Source organism: Colias croceus, chromosome 22 (assembly GCF_905220415.1).
Source record: "Colias croceus chromosome 22, ilColCroc2.1".
NCBI lineage: Eukaryota > Metazoa > Arthropoda > Insecta > Lepidoptera > Pieridae > Colias > Colias croceus.
In genome coordinates, this window is record NC_059558.1 from 989,818 (window position 1) to 1,013,055 (window position 23,238).

The window sequence follows — 23,238 nt, forward strand, 5'->3', positions numbered from 1 at the left end:
GTTTGTAGATACAGATAATATTGATCCTAAACATTCTACTCGTAGTTGAGCGTGCAAATATAGGTATTATAAACCACATTATACAATATTTTATACCACAACACTTATAGATACACTTATATATAAATAAAAAATATTATTAATTTATGTCCAGATATGATATCCATTTTTTAAATTTCTATTTTTGATTTGTCAAGTCACTTATATCATAGAATTGCTTTGTGATTAGCCAGTTTAATAACCTCGTTCGGAATATATGTACAGGTAATTCTTTAAAATCGTCTGGTATTTTATTGAATATTGTAATGCTTCTAAAAATTATACTATTTTTCGCAGTATTTATTCTACACGTCGGAAAATAAAGCTTGAGAATGTTAGAGTGAATCGATTTTCATGGGGTTTGTAACTAAGTGCTTAGGTACTGCACTGAAAATGGGTTTAACTATATTGCGTCTTGACGAGAGCTGTACATATGGGCTATTAGGCGATTAACACACGGTGCCGCGTGCCGCCGCGGTTGGCGGTGAAGCGGTTCTCAAGTTGCATTGGCTTCTATTAAATCCGTTGATACCAAACACACATACACCGCCCGACCGCGCGGTCGAATAGTCCGTTCCTCGTAGGGATTCACTGCCAACCGCCGCGGTGCGCGGTGCCGTGTGTTAATCGCCTTACACTAGTATAGTATTATCTGTGATTGAACATACGCATAAATTTTTGTCTGATTATTATTATTATTATCATAGTTATATTTGTCCTAAAAAGGTCCTAAGTGATAGCGCTTACGTCAATTTACATACATTAGGTAGCATTATGCTAACTATGCCGAGATTTTTTAAACTTCTTTGGCAAGATTCAAAGATACCAAAATCGTCGCATTACTCCATGACGAGACGGTAATGCCATTACCCGACCTTGAAATTTTACTCTCAACGCGCCTAAAGAAGTTTCACTTCAAAATAAATAATTAAACTTACTGCGTGAACAGGTAGATTATAAATATATAACAATGTATGTATATCTACCAAATATGCTCTTTCATAAGAAGTAATTATTAGTAGGTTACATACAATTATTTTTGCAGTGAGCGGCCTCTGCTTCATGCTAGGCGTCTCCTTCACCTGGCCATCTTCGACCATGGGTCTCTTCACATCCCCAAACACACCTCTAAATAGAATGATGACGGAATTTGAAGTGTCCCTGCTTGGTAGTTTGTCGTGTATTAGTGCAGTTTTAACTCTACCCTTTACCGGAATCCTGATGGAAAAGTTTGGCAGAAAATATACGTGTTTTGTTCTATATGCGATGCAAATGGTAAGTCTAGTTATACCACAGATAATATAATAAGTACTGTGCTATACGTAATTTGAGTAAGAAATAAGAATCAAGCAACCTTAAAAATAAAGAAAGCAATGGTAATGTTAAGGAGAGGGGATAATTTTTATACTTAAGCACAAACTTATATGATGGTGCTGATCTGTGATGTCTGTGATGGTGTATTTATTCCCTTACAACAACAAACTCGAAAAAAAATATTAATTATTAAAAGCCATACATATTATATAGGATATATATAGGAGCGATAAGAAAAAATAAAGTAACAAATAGTTACTTTACAATTTACATTTTTCTTTGTACAACTGGCCAGTCCACATCAATTTCTAATCACTTTTTCAACTAAAAATAGAATAGAATAGAATAGAAACACATTTATTCCCAAAAAAATGATACAGTACATTAAATTACCGACAATACCTACTTGTAACTTAAAAAACAATATATAACAATATGCGAAGACGTAATAATATTATAGGTACTATATCTGTATCACCTCAGGGAAAGGGATTACTGACTCAGCATAAATGTTACAGCTGAGGCTATAACGCTGTTCTAATAAGATATATCCTTCTTACTCGTTTATTTCACAGATCTCCTGGACAATCGTCATATCCATCAATTACGTGGAGGCCATTTTGCTGTCCATTTTTATATCAGGCATAACCAGTTGCACCCTGCTCTTCATACCTCTATACGTGAGCGAATTCTGCCAGGAATCCATTAGAGGTTCTATGGCATCCAGTGTGCTGATGTTCTTCGCTTTTGGCATGCTCACATCCTACCTCATGGGTGGTCTGTTAGCGTATAATGTCATGAACTATATATCATTGGGTCTGGCTGTTGCGGGCAGTCTGCTTATCTTTCTGGTTAAAGATTCGGCACTGTATCTGATGACTCAGGGACGGGAACGCGTAAGTACCTACTTTTTAATGGTCTTGGTACGTGAACGTGTTTCGTACGTTATTTTAAAGGTTTATTACGCCCACTACATATTATTATTAACTCAGCCCCCGGATTCACAGACACAATAGAAAATCTATTGTGTCGTGGTCCGATTGGGCCGCTCGGGGCTCAATGGGTTATATAGGACCGAGAGAGTAAACTTACTTTAGTTCAAAACGAAAATGAAAATGTCTAAATGGCAGAATAAATAAAATTTCTAGGAAAATGAGAAACCATATCGCTATTAACTTTTATAAAAAATATCTAGAAAAATGGGAAGCCATATCGATAATCATCAACTTTTATAATTTAAAATCTACAGGAAGCCGCGCTGTCTGTTGCACATTACAAAAGTTTAAATGTTAATTCAAAGGAAGTTGAAAATGAAATAGAACACATTAAGAAACTTCTGAATCCAGAATTAGATGGTAATTGTTTATTTATATTTTATTATATTTGCTTTAGATTATACCTATATCCATGACGTTTGTCTATGTAACAATAAAGTTAAAGGATTGTTATTTTAACCTTTTTATATTGATAAAATATGATGAGGGTAGTTTTTTATTCCTATAGAATAACGAATTCTTATGATATTTTGCAGATGCAATTACGCCAGAAGAAGAAACGTTAAAACCGGAATTCAAACGCAAAGAAAAACTGTCTATTTGGAGATTCCTAAGTAAGTCTTATAGCTTATTATCATAATAATAATATCATCATGATAATGTTTTTACCAGATTATATTTTCCATCTATTCTTTTAGCGCACACTAACGTAATAGAAAACGTTTTTTTATTTAACGGCCCAAGACAGACGTATCAAAATTCCTATTTAGTTACTTTTTAAGCTTTTTAAACTCAAATAAATTTTATTTTAGTCTAAACCAAAAAGAACACACATTTTCTCACACTTAATTTAAAACTACATAATACTACTAGCATTATAATATTATCTGTGATAATTCTAACTAATGCTCTGCAAACACAATTTTTCTAGAAAAATCCAGATCATCCCGTCGCGCCCTCGTCGTCTGTCTGGTGCTTTACACCGCTACCGTCTTCCAAGGTCTGGTAGTGGTGCAGGTGTACGCAGCACCGCTGTTTAGCAAGGCCGTACCGAGCATGTCTGCTACTGTGTCTAGTGTTGTATTCGCGATTGTTACTATAGTGGCTGGCATGATTGCTGCGTATCTTGTTGAGGTTTTGGGGAGAAAGGTAAGTTTTGACAGAACGTAAAAGTTACATGGAAAAATGATTCTCATTATCATGATGGAATAAGATATTGTATTAATGCACTTGAAAAGATCAGTGGTAGATAAAATATTTGTTTCAAATGTTAGAATTATTATTTATTATACCTTATGAGTAGCGTTGTGATCCAACTAAGAATAGGATCGATTCAGTGCCATTTACAGTGTAACGTCATAGAATTCCATTCAAACGGATCTGGTAAATCAAAGCAATAACGATTTTCTTTATAAGCTGCAAGAGTCAGGCAAAATAAAACAAATAGTTATTGTAATGCAAAAAAAGGATTTCAAGGCAATCGCTGCGCAGAGCTGCTGTAGCTGTCTATAAAAACATGGTTCGGCCGAAGAAAATGACAGCGCACGTCATTTTTCTCAGCCGTGCAACGTCCACACTGACCGAGCTGCTTCGCCTAACTATATTATAATTATTACTTACTAGTTACTCTGTAATAGACTGCTCACTCTGTAAAAGCCCGTCTAATATTTCATGCACTTCTTCCAGCCACTCATGGTACATTCATCAATAGCTTCGGCTGTTTGCTGCATCCTTCTGGCAACCCAAATCCAGTTCGAATGGGGACCCAACTGGATTACTGCAGTCTTCATTTATCTGTTCTGCATTTTTTATACAATAGGTGCTGGTACTATACCGTATATCTATTCTGCAGAAGTATTTTTACCTGAAGTAAGTGTACATCCGCTTGACCACGATCTCGCCTGATACATCACTAGGTACAACATAGTATAAAACAAAGTCGCTTTCCCTGTCCCTAAATTGCCTATGTCCCTATATATGCTTAAATCTTTAAAACTACGCAAAGGATCTTGATGTGGTTTATTTTTATAGATAGAGTGATTCATGAGGAAGGTTTTAGTATATAATTTATTAGGTTTTAGCGTTTAGACAAAGCGGGCGAAGCCGCGGGCGGAAAGCTAGTAGTAGTGTATATTTTGCAGGCAAATTGTATAATTTCCTCAATAATTTACAAACGGCGTCCGTTAGGTACTTAAAAAACGATGCCGAGCGTTTGTAAAGTACCGGACGCCGTTAAATTGTAATAATAACTATGCTGAGGATTTACTTTTTCCAAACATTCACAAAAAGATGGGAGCGAACGAGAAAATTCTGATTACGAATTGTCGACATATTACAAAATGCCGAGCGTTTATAAACGGCGAAATAATACAATACAATTTATTTGCCTGCGACATACCTACACATAGATTAGGTCTGATTTCTCACTTATGAGTTAGGTCCACAGATAACTATATATTAGTCAGAGAGTTAGGTCTGACTTGTTAGAGCCAGCGCGCACGAGCAACTTTGTCTCCGCAACTATTTTGTCTCTCCCACCCATGCCATGGGCTAGTATGAAAGTGCGCGCACGTATACTCTGTCCATTATATTATTTGCTTTTTGACAGCTCACAACTATGAAATTTTGTATTTATTATGTAAAAATGTCATACAATAAAATACTGTTCTTTATGGACAGGTACCGCCCACTTAGAGATGTGCTTCACAGAACGATTCAATATTATTGTGCCACAGATTATAAATAATCGAAATGTGAATATATCCGATAAAAAATTCTTCTACTAAGTTAATGTTATTTAAACATAAAAACAACCAAATTGTAAGATAGAAACCAAATAAAATATTAATATAATATAAAGTTTTACTTTTTTTTTAGTTTGAAAAACAAATAAAACAACGAGAGTAGTTTAATCTATTTTATTAGCCTAAGTCGTCAGAATTACAATCTTCACTGGATTCGTCCGATGAGGAGTCTTCAGTAATATGTAGGATAAGGTCTTGTGTGCATATATTGTCGAATGCAATATCACGGTCCCAATCAGATAATATGATACGTTTAGTTCTCTCCACCACTCTTGCCCAGTTCTCGGCCGTCACGTGGGTGCAAGCGTCTTTTAGTAATGCCAACATTTTATTCGCTGTGAATGGCGGGCTCGTATTGCTTCTCGCAGCATGCCCTTTTACTTGAGCCCAGATGAGCTCTATAGCGTTGTATTGGCAGTGATAAGGAGGAATTCTAAGGACGATATGGCCATATTCTGCTGCCATTTCATCTATTACATAGCGTTTAGGTTTTTTTTTTGTTTTTAATATTTGTAATAATTCTATTTTTAACATAGAATCGTCCACATTTTCTCCATTATCGCGAAGCCAATTAATAATTTCATGTTTTTTATTAGCTTGTGTTGGCATTTTATCAATTTGGCGAGAGTGGTAAGGTGCGTTATCAATTAAAATTGTAGATGGTTCTTCCAATGATAGGAGCATGTTTTTGAACCACTCTTCATAGACCTCTGCATTCATTTCTTCGTGGTAATCGCCTGATTTCTTAGATTTGAATGCCAGCAGTGCATTTCGTACAAAACCTTTTGCCGTACCAGCGTGACATATGATGAGGCGTTCACCTTTTCCCATTGGTACTGCGGAGGTTGATGCAGCAGTACCGTCAGTCCAGGAACGGGATATTGTGTGGTTAGCGTTGAGCCATGTTTCATCTGTAAAAACAATATTTGTCCAATCTTGTATTCTTTTTGCCTTTCTTAAAAAGTCACATCGTGACAAAGCAACATCAGTTCGTTCCATTAACACTTTTCTTTTATCAGATTTTTTAAATGAAAAGCCAATTGTTTTTAAAACTTTGGCCAATGAAGATTTTTGACCATGAAATAAACCACTTCTTTGCAAGGAAACAATAAGTTTTCTTAAAGTTGGAATTTCTTTTTTTAAATAGTAGTCATATACATGACGACGAATGGCATCAGCGTCAAAATCATCAACACCTGTCACCTTACGAGGCCGACGCTTTCTTTTTGGTGTAGAAGGTTTGTTTCTTTCCAAGCCGCTCCTACCGTAGGCATCATTCGTAATTTTAGTCACAGTTGGTAGACTGATACCCAATGCAACCGAAACACGGTTTCGCACTTGCGAGAAAGGTATGAGAGGACCGCCATTTTGATTTTCTTTCTCAAAGAAATCACAAAGTTTTAGCACTAACTGTCTGGATTGTCCTTTCAAAACTTGTCCTTTCGGCATTTTCAAGATCAATGGATCTAAACACTCACAAAAGATGCACCGAGGAATAAAACTACTCAACTCAAGGCGACTAACAAATGCGAGAGAACACTCAGCGAACATAAATGCGTGTGACTGGCACGGGCGTTTTGCTGCGAGTGACGGATGACGTCAAAATTGTGGCCGGTGGATGGTCGGTTGATGTTACCAGTATACATATAGGTAATATAATGTCAAACCGTTTGGAGATTTTAGCAATTAAAATATATGTATTTATATTAATAAATGATATATAAAATAACATATAAACAAAACAAAAATGCAACATAAAATGTATCTTTATAATATGTACTTATTATTACATTTACGTAATAATTTAATTAATTTAATTTATTTATTCGATTAATGATTATGTTAAAAATTCATAATCGGAATGATATCACAATCGAGAATCTTTTGAACATCACTAAAGCTATAAACCGTCGAGCTGTCAAAAAGCAATTCTTATAGTGGACAGAGTATAGCGACGCAACTCCCCATACAATTGATGGGAGAAACAAAATAGTTGCGGAGACAAAAGTTGCTCTTGCGCGCTAGCTCTACTTATGAGTGGTATACAGGATGTCCTACAGGATGTCACGCTGTTGGTGTGATCAATGGATACATAGTAGGTATACGTAAAAAATGCTTAAAATTTAATAGTTTACCGAAGGGGGACACCTGTATATTAAGTTGTTTATTTAGAAATCTAACAGAAACAATAAAAGAATTTTAGAACAATATAAGTATACATTTACAATACACAATTTTTTCCTCTGTCCCACAGATGACGTAAAAAATAAATTTATACAGAATAGTCTGTCTGTTTCTGGGACTACTGAGCTAGGTATAATATGTACTGGTTTTTTGAATTAGAAACACCATCTACTTAACTATTTGAATATAGTTGAAGTTTTATATTTTACAGTTTACCCGTAATTAGAATTTACAAGTTACCCATTAAAATAGGTGTAGTTTTATCACAGATTATACTAATTAGAAACTACGTTTTAAGACGTTTTATCTTGTTCTATAATAAAAAAAATGTTCTAAATATATATTATTTTAATGAACTTTTGTCAATAAAATTACGTATCTAGATAAAGTTAATCTTTACGATGTAGACGAAGTACCTAATAGGACCTTTTTCGTCCGTTATTTCATACGAGATTTTATAATAATAAAGTTAACAAACAAACAATTATGTACTTACGTTTTTCCCAAGCCTTTAAATCAAACACAGATAACGATCCACAAATTTTTCCATCAAAATAAACTAGCTAAGTAACTGGATAAGGTACCTATGATGTATGATCTCTAGAAATTTTATCATTGCGACTTTTCATGTAAAATTTTCACCAGTACCTACATACCCATAATATTAAATACTAGTTACTTTCTATTTGCCAGTAGAAAAAAGCCACTAAATCAAAATTTATATCTTACCTAATTTCACTAAATAGGTATTAACTATGTGTATTCACATTTCACTAAGTTGCGTAATGCGTTTCAAATTTAAATTTTTCATCGAACTATCATTTTTTTTTAATTGCTGCCTTTTTTATAGCGCTGCCTTGCATTGTGTGTACTGTCTTTGTTCTTTTAATTATTTATTGAATCCTGGCTGTTTGTGCCTTATTTTTTTTTTGAATCATGCCTCAGGACCAACGATTTTTTAGTTAAATGAGAATCATTTCTAAGCATTTCTATTAAAAATGTGGTACCTACGTCGTACGTACTCATATTTTTTTAATCTAAAGTTTTTAACACTGTAAGTACCTATAAAAGATTCAAAAATTTTTGTTAAATAAGTTTTCATGAAATTGAATGGAAGTCAACATTTCCATACTCAAAATAAATCATTTTTTAGAGATAACTAGAATCAAATAAAAAATCTCTACCTATATAATTATTATTCCTAGACGCTAACGACAACAAAATTGTTTCAGATAAAAAGCTTCGCATCGCTATTCGCGATGGAATGGGCTTTCATTGGATTCTTCATTGTACTTTTTATTTTCAACCCCCTTGTAAATTATATAGGTGAGCATGAACATTGTACAATATAATCATTTTAAGTATCCTATCCTACTAATTATTAAAGTATATCATAAAACTAGCTGTGCCCCGCGGTTTCACTCGCATTGCTCTGCTCCTGTTGGTCTTCGCGTGATGGTGTAATATAGCCTTCATCGATTATTGAGCTATTAACACTGAAAGAATTTTTCAAATCTGAGCAGTAGTTCCTGAGATTAGCACCTTCAAACAAACAAACAAACTCTTCAGCTATAAAATACATATTAGTATAGATGTGAGTATTTGGCATTAATTTCCAGGCCTAGGCGGTGTGTTCTACATCTTCGCAGCGGTGTGTCTGCTGACTGCGATATTCTGTGGCTTCTTCATGCCGGAGACAAAAGGGCTGACTGTTGATGTTATACAGCTACAGTTTGCTAAAACACGATTTCAAAATAAAGCGTGAATCTCAGTTTGTGTTTTATTAATTAACTAAGAATTTTAGATATGTAATGTGTATTTAAATTAATTTTCCGCACGTAATCATGTACAATCTACCTACCTACATTCAAAATGCCGCGCCGTCTTGGTGCGTTCAGAAACAAACATTATTCAATATTCAGTTACTTACAATCCTTTTTTTGTTCCATATTTTATTATTTAAAAGTAAATCGCTATAATACGATTTTTTGAAGTGAAACTTCTTTATCGGGATTGGAAAAAAATTTAGTGTAACATTTTTTCGTTGCGCGTGACATTTTTCCGTTACGCGCCATCTTTTTCCTATGCCTACCACGCGTGATTCGACGTATTTCTGTAAAGTTGCATATAGTAAATTATTACCTATTTGAAAAATAAGGTCATAAAGAAGTTTCACTTCTTACGTGTGTACACTAGTACACGCACACATTTTTTTTTTATTGAAGTGAAACTTCTTTGTCGGGGTTGGAAAAAAAATGAGTGTACTACACGCACACATTTTTTTTCGTCGGCCATTTCTACCAGGTGTATAAAATTAGTTTATCTATACTAATATTATAAAGATGAAGAGTTTGTTTGTTTGTTTGAACGCGCTAATCTTGGGAACTACTGGTCCGATTTGAAAAATTCTTTCGCTGTTAGATATTATATGATCACGCTACGACCAACATGGGTGGAGCCACGGGGGCGAAACCGCGCGGAGCAGCTAGTCTATACTAATATTATAAAGCTGAAGAGTTTGTTTGTTTGTTTGTTTGAACGCGCTAATCTCGGGAACTACTGGTCTGATTTAAAGAATTCTTTCGGTGTTAAATAGCCCATTTATCGAGGAAGGTTATAGGCTATATATCATCACGCTACGACCAACAGGGGTGGAGCCACGGGGGTGAAACCGCGCGGAGCAGCTAGTTGAAATATAAAGTTATGTAAATTTTACTGTAATATCTTATTTTTCTAGATCTTATTAAATAACGCAACTCAATCATAAAAGATTGTAGGATTCTGACTTTCAATAGAATCTGCACCACTTCCGATCTTGCAATACAAGGTTGTGACTTATAGTAGAGCCACAGTATTACAATATTATTTCCTACAGTAAGGAAACGCCTTTGATGTCGCGCGATGCCGCCGCCAGCGTAGGTACTTACGCTGCCACACGAAAATACGCTAGGGTTGCAACAAATGGGAAATAAAACAATTGTGATTATTAATATTATGATGAAATTATTCATATGTACATTCAAAATAATTGCGATTATTAAATCTGATGTAATTATTTGTTCATAAATATATAATTACAGATATTGCACTGCTAAATATTATTTACGTGGACACTTTATTTTTGGATGTTCTTAATTGTATATTATACCATTTAACTAAGTAATGCATTCGCATTGGGATGTACAATCTGATTAGAAAATAATGAGGACAACATAATATACATAGCTTTGATTTTAATTCAACAGATACAATTAATACAATCTTTCTGAAATATTGTTTCCTTCTGGGATTTCAATGTAGATTTACATCCGTAAACGGAACAGTTTTTGCGCGACATAATAGAATATGTAAGTACCTATGTATAATAAAATTATAATACACAAAAAATACGACTGCGTCGTCCTTTCGCGATAGTTAATGCAAACTCAGCGTGATTGCATTAAGCGGCCCGCGTCGCCCGACCCCCCGCCAGTTCCCCTCCGTTTCTCTGCACAAGGCACAAGTACATTCGTCGCCATACTGTAGGAAATATGGTAATACTGTGGTAGAGCCACAAGTAATGCAGGCTACTCACGATTCAATTTCAGTAACAATCTGTTGACACAATCTACAGTGAGCTGACAGATTGTGTCGTCAATAGTATAGCTGTTGAGGGCACGTTGGGGGCGTAACCCAACATGTTGCGAATTGGATCGGCGCGGAAGCAACCCGACAAATTGTCTCAGCAGATTGTGTGCGTGTTGAAACGTGAGTATTGTGATTGCTCCAATCTCGGCTCAATCGCGCTCGCAAAATGGCGGTTTTGAGATAAACGCGGGAAAGACATTTTTACATATTTGAGGAAGATGTTTATATTTTATAGCCGTTTATACTTTATAGCCCTTGAAATCTATCAATAAAATTAGAAAAAATACAAGCTTTACAAAGATAATTATCTTATATTTCATAAATTAGTATATCCATTAATAATGCGTATTATTGCGTTGAGGTTTAACATCTACGTGACATCAACGTGACGTGCACACGTTGTGGCAAGCAATCGCGGAATGAAATTGTGTCATCAGATTGAGGGTTGGATGAATCGTGAGTAGAGAACGCTCAATCGCGACTGCAACAAATTGTTTCAGCAGATTGTTGGTTGTGTTGAACCGTGGCCTTTGGCCACAAGTAAAGCCATTTTAATAGGCAACATTTGACAGTTCACGAAATTCACGTGTGACAACCAAAGAGCAACCAAGTGACAACAATTCTGTGACGTAACCAATAACGACGCCAAAACGAAGCCATCGACAATAATATTACGTTATTTCGTTTTTAACCGACTTCAAAAAAAAGGAGGAGGTTATCAATTCGGCCGGTATATTTTTTTTTTTTTTTTTTTTTTTATGTATGTACACCGATTACTCCGAGGTTTCTGAACCGATTTACGTGATTCTTTTTTTGTTCGATGCGGGATGGTGTCGAATTGGTCCCATAAAAATTTTATTCGGCTAGGCCTAGTAGTTTTTATTTTATGAGCATTTTTGTCTGTACTCGATGACTTAATTTCAATGTAGCAAGTAACTTTGATTCACTTCCCGGTAACCGATTGAGCTGAAATTTTGTATACGAATGTAAATTGGATAGCGATGAAACATTATCATGACATGGAGCTGATCTGATGATGGAATCGGAAGGTGGCCATAGGAACTCAGTAATATATTGACTCAACTTTATCGAGTTTGGGCTCGTTTGATTCGTGTTGAAAAATACACTAAAAAGTATTAAATAAAAATAACTGCGTTAAAAACAACCGACTTCAAAAACGGAAAAGTAAGAAATAAAAAAGATTTGATATTATTAATTACTACATATTATTTTTATGTGCTATTTATTAAATAGGTTTGAAGTCGGTGCCAAACACTAAGCACTTAGTATTAAGCCCATGCACCGACATCAAACCTTTTTAGTAAATAGCACATAAAAATAATATGTAGTAATTAATAATATCAAATCTTTTTTATTTCTTACTTTTCCGTTTTTGAAGTCGGTTGTTTTTAACGCAGTTATTTTTGTTAGAACTGCGTTCAAATTTGATTTTGATAATAAACCATTCTAAACACAAAACCAATGACTAAGGAATCCTATGGACAGGGCATAATGTTCTATATAAACAACTGATTATACAAATATCATGCATTTCGATACCGAAATAATAAAACGAATACTGTCTCTTTCTAACTAATGAATATTCTGCTAAGTGAAAATATATGACTATACGTCAGTCAGTGCTAATTCTATACCGTTTGACATTTGAAGTTAGCTCAAATACCTACTGTGGCCGGGCGCCATTTTATGTTCTCGTTATTATGATGTACATGCTCTGTCATTGCTCCGTAGTAAACATTGAAAAATATTGAATATTTTTGTGATTGTGACAAACATTTGTGTCTAAAACATATAGAGTGGTCAAGGACAAATAGTGGCATAATACCAAAGCGCAGTATTGTGGGATGTGGCTCCGGAAAGAATGAAAACTAGAAAAGTTTGTCTTTGCACCGGTATGTATACGTTTTGACTGAAATATTAGTTATTACTTTGCTGATTTACTTATTTTCATGTATATTGAATTGAGGAGTATTCACAGACTATGTTCAGTGTAAAATTGTTACCAAATATAGCTTTATTTTGTATATTTTCGTTCTAGTAAAATAATGAATTTGGGTGCTAGTGATGACTTATAATATCGACATCAGCAAAATGTTCGATGAAGACGTGCGTCTCCCAAGGCTGTGTCATTAATCTTAAGAATAGTTGCTTTGGTGAATACACTTCCAAAATAACAAATTAATTTTGCCAAGAGCAGCAGAAGGAAAAATAAAACACTTAAATTTACCTAATATGAATTTTAACTTAAGTAAGATTAATCGCTTTTATAGTAGGTACTTTAAAAATGTATTTATAAATAAGTCAGGTCAGGACTAAAATTATAATAACCTAAAAATTCATTTTTTGAAGGTTACCAAGAAGTGAAAATAGAAAAGGAGAATGGTTAGAAGCAATTGAAAATGAAAATATCAAGCCAAATGTAAAGGATATAATATCATAGTATGTTCCCTACATTTCCCCGAAAGTGCTTTCAATAGAACAATGGATGTGATTAGTCTGCACGATGATGCTATACCAGTATGTCTGCCGCTGCATTCACACAGGGTGAGGTTTTTATCTGTAGACACGTGATGTCTTCCAATTTACTTTTGGTCTTTTTATTTAGATTTAGGGCTGTCATTTATAATCTAACGTTTCTCCTATTTTGAAGGAGGCCTGTGAACAAACTGAGATGGTTTTATATGATTTTTTGAGTACAAACTTGGGTGATATTTGGTTGTTGAAATGTTATTGACTGAGGGAAAGTGCAATTTACTTTAAATACATGGGGTGTTTTAAGTTATTTTTCTATTCTTTATAAATTTATATTTATAAAGCATTTCAATGCCATAAAACCAAAAATATAAATTCAAGTTCCGCTATTGTAAGCCCTAATGTTGATATTAATTTCAAACCATCAGCATTGCCCTTTTAATTAAAATGTATTGCATTTTAGTTTAAATGTAAAGTGAACAATGCTAGTTAATGTAAACTGTGACATTTCATTTCCAGGTACCAGTTGAGCCTCAAATCCCGAACTCAAAAATGAACAGAGTGTATCTGAGTGCATTCCAGGCTACACAAAATAGTTTAGCTCTATAATTTTCTCTATTATTATATATTATTGTTTTTTTTGTCTATTATTTATAAATAAATAAATACAATTACTGTATATTGTGTTGTTCATCGTAATAAAATACTATTATATACCTATATTAGTATATATTATGTTGTTTCATTATATTACATTCCTCAAAACTGAAATTACCAAATTGTAAGTCTACCGTAATCCTTATATCGAAGTCAAAATTGAACTGGATTTATCAAATTATACAGGGTTAGCTATCTTGTCCGGCGAGGTTGCTGGTGTTTTACAAGTAACCCTGTATAGGTGTTACCGTCACGAGCAGCCATCGTCATACTTAATTTTATTAATTGGCATTGTCATTTTTTCCATTTGTAATTTTACTTCTATGTTTTGTACAATAAAGTTAAAATAAATAAAAAAGAGTGTGTGTTTATGTACACGCGTTACAAGTTACGCGCCAAAAGAAGTATAACTTCAAAAAAAATATATTAATATTATTTTTATATCGATAAACATAATAATGTTTATCGATATATTCTCGGCACTAAACACCGCCATGTTTTGTTACAAGCAATATGGCGCCGGCCACACTTTTTTTGTAGGTATGTCACTTCCATGTGATTCCTTATTCATTGCACAAAACTAGGTACGTCGCTACAATGATGTGTCAGTTAACCTTTTTCCTTTAAATACTAGAGAGATTACTCTAAAAATCGAAATCTGATATCAAGAATCGAATGTAATGATTACTTGTGAATAATTAATATCACCATAAATTAATAAATGCATTGTGTTTATAATAACACAGAATTTTATTTATTACCTATTCTTTTACTTATCTACAAAGTTAACTATAAAGTACACCTGAATAAACGGATTTTTTTGAATTATTTAGTTACTTGTTTTGTTTTGCTCCTTGATATTACTTGAACAGGGATTTGCCTGATTTTAAAATTGCCATAATGTGTTTCAGAAATCAGAAATCATTTATTTCAAACACACACAACTCACAAGTACTTAATAAACATTACAAAGTACGAAGTTTAAAAAATAAGAAAAAAAAAAATAAAGTAAAGTAAAACAAAATAATTATAAAACCATCAAAATATGTGAGGTTGCGTGCGCCAAAAAAGGATGCCACTCAGGATATCTGAGCCATAACGCCTCAGCACTGATTTTCAGTGACACCCTTATGACATCCAGATTGTCAGCCGTATGTCAGATTGTCAGATTGTCAGTTTCAAGTCCGTATCGATTAATTCACTATAATCGATGTTTTTAGGCAGGTCACCTCCCTACAAAGATAAAATTGATCTAAGAGCAATTAACCTATAGAGTACTTGTATCGAGCGTATACAATTTACATATATTTGTTTCTCTCTATCTAAAGAAAACGTCGTATGAAAGAATGAGACAGCTATAGACAACAAGCTACGTTTCAACATAGTCATGGCACCATTTTTACTATAGGTACGTATTTAGATAGATAGAAGGTGATAGTGATGGGATGTGCTTCAATCGATAAAATCGTGAATGTATTTTGCATTTACGGTTTCGTGAAATAATAAATAATAAAAAAAACAAAACTTATAATTAATTTCAGTTGAATACATTATTTGTTTAATCCTACGTATATAATAAATGCGAAATTATGTGAGAAGGGATGTTACTCTTTCACTGCGGAACCGATTACAATGAAATTTTGTACATACACACATAGGTTAGGTTTTATCCCGGAAATCCCACGTGAACGGGAACTGTGCAGGATTTTCTTTAAAAACGCGGGCGGAAAGTTAGTACATTATAAAAGAAATTTTAAAACTTGAAATGTAATTTAAAATAAAGAAGGAAATGATGATAAAGTTAAAGGAGTGAGGAGAAAGGCACAGTCAGCATGAAGGAATCATGCAGCATTTTAACAAGTTAATAAAAGGACAGTCTTAATGAAAACATTTTCCTAACATCCTACTAATAAATCGAAAGTTTGTGAGGATGGATGTTTGTTACTCTTTCACGCGAATACTACTAAACCGATTACAATGAAATTTGGAAAAATTACTTTTGATCCCGTAAATCCAACAGGAATGGGAACTATGCGGGTTTTTCTTTGAAAACGCATGTATATTAAGTATGTATTTCAATAGTAGTTTCTCATCTATGAGAACTGTCATTTAATCAACCGTTTAATTTTCACATAGTTACACATTTAAAGTAGGTAACTTATGTGTAAAAAATTTCAAAATAAAAATTCACTCTCTTTAATCAAATGTATTTATTATCTACAGGAACAAAAAAAAAACGTAAGCGTAAGATTGCACAATTCTTCTAGAGTATCCATCTTGATAACACGTAGGCTCGAAATGCAGTGAACACAATATTGCAAATTGTGGCGGCGTCCAATCAACTCATGTCTCACGTTTTATACCCATTTTTTATTTAGCTCTGGAAATCTAAAACAAAATGAATTTATTAATAATCTGAAAGAGAAATTAATAAACAACAAACGAAAACTAAAACACATAGGGCAAATAAAACAACCACGTGGTATGTTTTATTTTCCTGCGGTAAAAAATTTACATCTATTATTTGCAACAACACAACAACATATAAATCTGATTTATGAAACAAAATAAATAAATCAACGTTAATATGAAATAGATTTTTTGTCATAAATCGATAATATACGCTAGATGTGTTACAACACTACGGTGGTAAACAAAATGCCAAACGTGATATTATTGTGACGTTTTTTAAAAATTATTTCATTATTTTATATTCCACAACCCCATAAAGTGGGTAAATGTTACAGTTACAACATAAAATTACAAAAAAGCGCTTGATAAAACCTTCAAATAGGTTTAAAACATAAATATTTATCAATTTGCTGAAAATCACTTACCGATGGAAAGATATTTTTACATTGTTTTTATCCAAAACTCCCATTCGACTAGTGATAGCCGGTTGCTAAACATACAATAGTTATTTTAGCACACTGACAAATAAAAAGAAACACTGTACACTTTATATTTTCTAAATATTTCGTTAAAAACACTTGACGCACTGAGCCCACCAGCTGGTTGGAAAACAAACTGACTGCCGGCGCGCTACGTTTGAAGACAGTGAAGATACTCTATCGCTATCTCAATCTGGCTTATGCTGTTATTGACTAAGAGTTAGTAGATTAGAAAATATGTATTTTGTTCTGTCTTAATATAAGAACTCTATAGGTTAATTGCTCTTAGAAATTGATAGTTGATAGACGTCAATAAAATTGTCAAACATTAGACATGCTCACGGAACTAATGACTATAGTTCCATGGACATGCTTAAATCTTTAAAAACTGTTAAAAACCACAAAAAACGGATCGGAAGGATTTTGATGCGGTTTTTTTTATGTGATTTAATAGGTGGGTTTTAGTGTATAATTTATTAGGTTTGAGACAAAGCGGGCGAAGCCGCGGGCGGTAAGCTAGTATACAATATTACTTGCTCTGTCATCTGTGGACGTCAAATGTTGCCTATGCCTATTATTGGCTCAACTGTATATTTTATTCAAATACTGATTACTGAGTGTTAAAGTACTTAAAAGTAAGTATTCTTTCGTTTTTCATTTGTTTTTCTATATTTCAGATTTATATTACGTGTACAATGTCTCTTCGAACAAGCAAAGCGTCGTACAGACAACACGGATATTCGGGGTCGCGCAAATCTTTGAAACGAGTTCGAAGTGCAATGAAGAGATATCACGGTGAAGGGAGGTATGTAAGTGAACCTGCATAATACAACTAATTATTCTGTTTCTGGCTTCTTCGTAAACACGGCCAAGCTTGGATGTAGGGATTTCGCGCTATTTCACGATGACACGAGGTTTCTACTTACCTAAATTTTCTGCAGGAAAAAGATTCATTCACTTAATGTTTTACAGCCGTGTGAAAGTTTGGCGTTCTGAAGAAACGAAGAAGCAGCCAGTGAATGAAGAAATCGCCATAGATTACTCTATAATGTATGTATCAATTATTATGCATGGTTTATTGTTGCTCGTACGTGTATGTAGTCAGTAGGTCGTCATGTGGGCTGCTTTAGTCTAAAACCATAAGATGGCGTAAAAAAACTCCACGAAATATTGAGAAAGTAGAAAATAGATCTAGGATATAGTCTAAGAAATAACACGCGAGGCCAGGTCAAACATTAATTTGAATGCAATAAGAATGTACTGCGATTCTACACAGCTACCTAATTGATGTAGGTAGTTGATAACAAAACGCAGCAAGTCAACGACTATTAGCAAAGTGAAGGTAGTTGGGTCGAACATCGTATAAACAACGTCCGAGCCCCTAGGCACGATTCGTACGAATGCGCCACGAGACAAAGGAAAGCGGCTTTTTATAGTATTCGACAGCTAAGCATGTTCAGACTTGAAATAATGACAACTATGTTGACAACTATTCATCCACAAAAATATTAAATCAAAAGTTACGTCTAACACGGCCATACTGACAATCGTACGTCCTCGTACGCCTTTTCTCGTATTACAGTACAACGGTAGTTCATCTCGGGATTACACAACCATCCTGCCTCGGCCACACTGACCTTACAGAACAACAATCACATCCACATGACATAGGCACTACGTTCGCGTATCATGGGAACAACGCCTACTCATTTGTGACATAGGCACGACGTTCGCTTAACACAAATGAAGGCTCAACTACCCCGGACCGCAGGGCGCAGTCCGGATAGCACACACAACTCCTTCGATGAACTACATTCCCGTTACAATAATCCACGTAACAAACTTTTACTTCACACAACACACGAAAAAACACAAACGCCAGTATGCCGTTACAAAACTACGTAAACTCAAACACATTTAAATAAGTGTAGGCTTGAATTCTATCCCACTTCTGATCTAAGAAATAACACGCGAGGCCGGGTCAAACATTAATTTGAATGCAATAAGAATGTACTGCGATTCTACACAGCTACCTAATTGATGTAGGTAGTTGATAACAAAACGCAGCAAGTCAACGACTATTAGCAAAGTGAAGGTAGTTGGGTCGAACATCGTATAAACAACGTCCGAGCCCCTAGGCACGATTCGTACGAATGCGCCACGAGACAAAGGAAAGCGGCTTTTTATAGTATTCGACAGCTAAGCATGTTCAGACTTGAAATAATGACAACTATGTTGACAACTATTCATCCACAAAAATATTAAATCAAAAGTTACGTCTAACAATAGGTTGTAGGTAAAAATAATACTTTTATTATGGTTATCACAATTTATTTATTTTTTCTTTCAGTACCCAGAATACACAACTAAGAACATATTCTCGTGTAAGACCGAGTACAGTGAAAGCTGAACCTGTGGTTGATCCTTTAGAGATTAATTGGCCGCAACCTGATCCGGAAATTGATTCATTACAATTGATTGTGGAACCTGGTCCAAATACTGGTACAAATAAATGTTTATCTGCAATATCTGGGTATCGCATTGTGGACTTGAAGCATGTAATAGAGTGGGCATTTCTTATAGAAAGACATCGAAATATGTGTGAATCGTCACAAATTGAATTTGTTAGTGAAAGACTTGATGGATTTCGAAGTGAATTAATTTTCAAGTGCAGTATGTGTGATGAAGCGTGGACGCATTTTACGGAAAGCAGTGATAAAATAAATACTGAATTTGTGCGGGCAACTGTCACTTCTGGTAGCTGCTACACTCAAGCAGCTCAAATAACAAGTCTTATGGATATTCCAACAATGTCAGCTAACAAATTTCATTGTATAGAAAAAAATTTAGGCAGTGCGGGGTTTGAACATTTGACAGAGGAAATTAAAAAATAATAGAAGACTTTGGAGATTGATGGTACTACCATTTTGAAGTGAATGCCAAACAGTATTTGTCAAAAAGTAATAAAAATTATAATATAGTATGTTTTCTTTGCAGCACCAGTAGTGGTTTCAAGACAGGAAGATTCAAAAGCAGAGACACTGTTTCTTCGTAGATACTGCTTTCCGAATCGGTGGTAAATGTTAAAAGTATGTAATGATGTTCCAAAAGTGCTTCTAGAAGAAGTCTAATTGAATAAATAAATGTTTGAGTTTGAGAGGGTGAAATCAACAAGTCAAAATATGATTTATGTTTCAATTGTATTTTGGTAGTAGTGGGGTGTATGCCTATTATGAAGTACAGTATGCTTACTACCTAAAAGCAAAACCATGTGTTACTATGTTTTACTAAAAGCTTTTGAGTGTTTCAAAATTGGAAATATGTTTTTCACCTTCCTGGTTATTATCACAGTCATAATAAATAGTGTTTTAGATTTGTTGTTGTAACTTATAAGTGTTGGTTAAGAATTAATGTTTAAATATTCAAATAATTGACTGTTACAAATCAGTATATTGTATGGATCAGTATATTATAAGCTAGGTACTTGAAATACATGTTTTAATAAAAAAAAACAATAGCGTGATGATGGCGTGATGTAATAAATAAAACTGCGTTTTATTGTAATCAATTTTGACATTAACTATTTATTTCACAAAATTATTAAAAAAGTTTACGCCAACGAATATAACTTATATTTTTAAAACTATCGTTCATAGTATAAACCGTAGCAGGTGGCGTTTTGAAGTTCTGTCTACCCCAACCACAGTATTACAATATTATTTCCTACAGTAAGGAAACGCCTTTGATGTCGCGCGATGCCGCCGCTAGTGTAGGTACTCACGCTGCCACGTGTAAATATCCTAGGGTTGTCACCAAATGGGAAATAAAACAATTTTTATCATTACTATTAATATGTTATTATTTATTCACATGTACATTAAAAATAATTGTGATTATTGAATCTCATGTAAATATACAGAAACATAGTATAATATGTCGCCCCAGTGACATTGTCATTGCCTATATACTACTTATTCTCTTTATTATTTATTTATTTTAAATGTTCATTTCTATTTTTTTTTCAACGTTGTCCTTTCTTTGTAAGTAACTACGTAAAATTATTTAAATAAAGAAATTGTTATTATTTTGTAAAGATTTGATGCGCCATCCGTTTTATTTAGCAGTGCAACATATTATTTACACATGTTGCACTGCTAAATATTTACGGGACACTTTATTTTTGGTTGTTTTTAATCGTCTATTTAAAAATTTTACTACATAATATATTCGCATTCGGATGAACAATTTGACAAGAAAAGAATGAGGAAAACAGGAGCAAGGCTGTGATTAATTCAACTATAGTGTTTGAAATAATCTATTTAAAATATTGTTTCCAACAAAGGAGTGGAAATTTTGTTTAAAACAGTATTGCAGTTTACTACAATATTCTACGAAATCAGCTGGAGGTTGCTGTAGTCCACCATAAGTATCGTGCGTCGTATTGTATGCGCGTTTACGTAAGTAAAAATTACTTGTAAGTAGTTGGTTCGTCAGAATAATTTGACGCGTACCTAGTTAATCATCGATAAACATTTGTGTACATCTAAACAACGCCGCAATATATAACCACAAACATATAGGAAACTATTTTGCTCAGGGATATCAAAATTTCATGGAAATGTTTGCGTTTGTTCAGATGGAAGGATTGCCTCTTCATTGCGTGCGTATACCTATGGGTTTGTGCTGGATAAAACTATTAAGTTTATTGTGATAATACATAATCAAAATCATCAGCACAATAACTTCCGTTACTTTAATTTAAACATCTGACAAAAAATTATTCTTCGGAATGCTCGCTCAAACTGAATACAAGTTGGTTCCCTACAATTTCCACCAGCTTGACGTATAACTAGCGTTTAGCTACTATTATGTATTCTGTGGTATAACACCAAAAAAATTTTCTAAACTGTCATTATTCAGCCTACGCGTCATTAAGTAGAATTCATCGATGCCGGACTATCTCTTATCATCATACAACCCGATAATCGCATTTATTGTTACAGAAAATGCATTGATGAATTTTATTTTATTTGTGACTTCTTGTACTGTATCTTTCCGCCTCACTTTATGGCTACTAAATAAATCTTGCACTTAAGCAACAAATTTCGCTGTAATTCGTTATCTCGATATGGGTTGTTGTACAGCTTCGGGGAAAAAATATTGCTGGAATTCAATATATCAAAGAGTTTATCCATGATATCGATAAACTCAACAGTGCCATTATGTGGGTACAAATCACCTGCTTTGGTATAAGTTTCTAATGCTGCCTTAACAGAGTTGCTAAGAACTTGTGTTGCAAACCGCACTTTTTGAAGTTATACTTCTTTTGGCGCGATGGAGAAAAATGATGAGGGTGAATTTTTACGATGCGCGCGCACACTGACACCTAAATTTAACAGCATGAAGTTAGTTCTAGGTGGTATGAAAATTGATAACTATGTTTAAGTTGTATATTCTAGTATTATTTCCAAACGCCAAAGAAGTATAACTTCACGCTTGTACACAAGTACACACATTCTTTTTGTTTTTGGAAACTGTTGGGTGATATATGGGAGTCTGTTAATTTAGGAGCACACCGATAATCTTTTTTTTTTATCTAATTGGTAACATTTATAGATATCGTCCCGACTAGCAGTTTTACCGTTAAAATCATAATTATATTTAAATCAAATTATTCCTTACGCATTTTATGAGATGAGGAACATCAAAGATATGATTTTTTTTTTCCCATCTACTACAAAATAAGGTTTTTCTTTTGATATCCCCCTTGAGAAAACTTTAAGAAATCTGAACCTTGATCGAACACAATAGCCCTTACTTTAAATCCCAATGCTAACAATTCTTTAATCGTATTTATTATCCATTTCTCCAATTATTGATCCTCGATTATACTATTCGTGATAAAAGCATAGCCGACTACTTCTTTCCAATTGCCTTTTAGCATGATTGTTAGAGCATAGCCAGCTGCATATGGACTTTGAATGTCATCAATTTCGTGAAGACCTATTATTTTATCTCTGCGTGTGTCGTAAAAAATTGAACATTTTAAGCTCATTTCGTCCATACAAACGTTCACTCCCTTTCATAAGGTTTTAAGTGTTTGATAGCCTGAGACAAAACTCCCTTGACAAAGTCTCTAATTTTAGTACCCATAGGTATCGCCAAGGTCGCCAAAGTACGTCTAGTGGGCAAGCATAAAGTAGGTATTTGAAAAAAACTTATACAAAAAAACTT

The 23,238-nt window shown here is 34.0% G+C and overlaps 2 protein-coding genes across 5 annotated transcripts; both read left to right on the top strand.

Moving 5' to 3' along the window:
- Positions 1-740: 740 nt before the first annotated feature.
- LOC123701762 (facilitated trehalose transporter Tret1-like) lies at positions 741-9,107 on the top strand. Its single transcript, XM_045649318.1, has 8 exons — positions 741-1,314; positions 1,929-2,249; positions 2,603-2,708; positions 2,885-2,962; positions 3,280-3,497; positions 4,035-4,217; positions 8,569-8,662; positions 8,956-9,107. The coding sequence occupies exons 1-8, from the start codon at positions 1,102-1,104 to the stop codon at positions 9,099-9,101; spliced, it is 1,359 nt and encodes a 452-aa protein (XP_045505274.1). The 5' UTR covers positions 741-1,101; the 3' UTR covers positions 9,102-9,107.
- A 1,960-nt stretch (positions 9,108-11,067) lies between these two features.
- LOC123701769 lies at positions 11,068-21,099 on the top strand. 4 transcript variants are annotated; one of them, XM_045649328.1, is made up of 5 exons: positions 11,068-11,083; positions 17,682-17,809; positions 17,977-18,054; positions 19,355-19,920; positions 20,002-21,099. In XM_045649328.1, exons 2-4 carry the CDS (start codon positions 17,700-17,702, stop codon positions 19,896-19,898), a joined length of 732 nt encoding a protein of 243 aa, XP_045505284.1. In that variant the 5' UTR covers positions 11,068-11,083; positions 17,682-17,699; the 3' UTR covers positions 19,899-19,920; positions 20,002-21,099. The 4 variants fall into 4 exon arrangements, with proteins under 4 accessions (XP_045505284.1, XP_045505283.1, XP_045505282.1 ...); XM_045649327.1 differs by lacking the exon at positions 11,068-11,083 and adding an exon at positions 17,400-17,458; XM_045649326.1 differs by lacking the exon at positions 11,068-11,083 and adding an exon at positions 17,558-17,592.
- Positions 21,100-23,238: the final 2,139 nt, after the last annotated feature.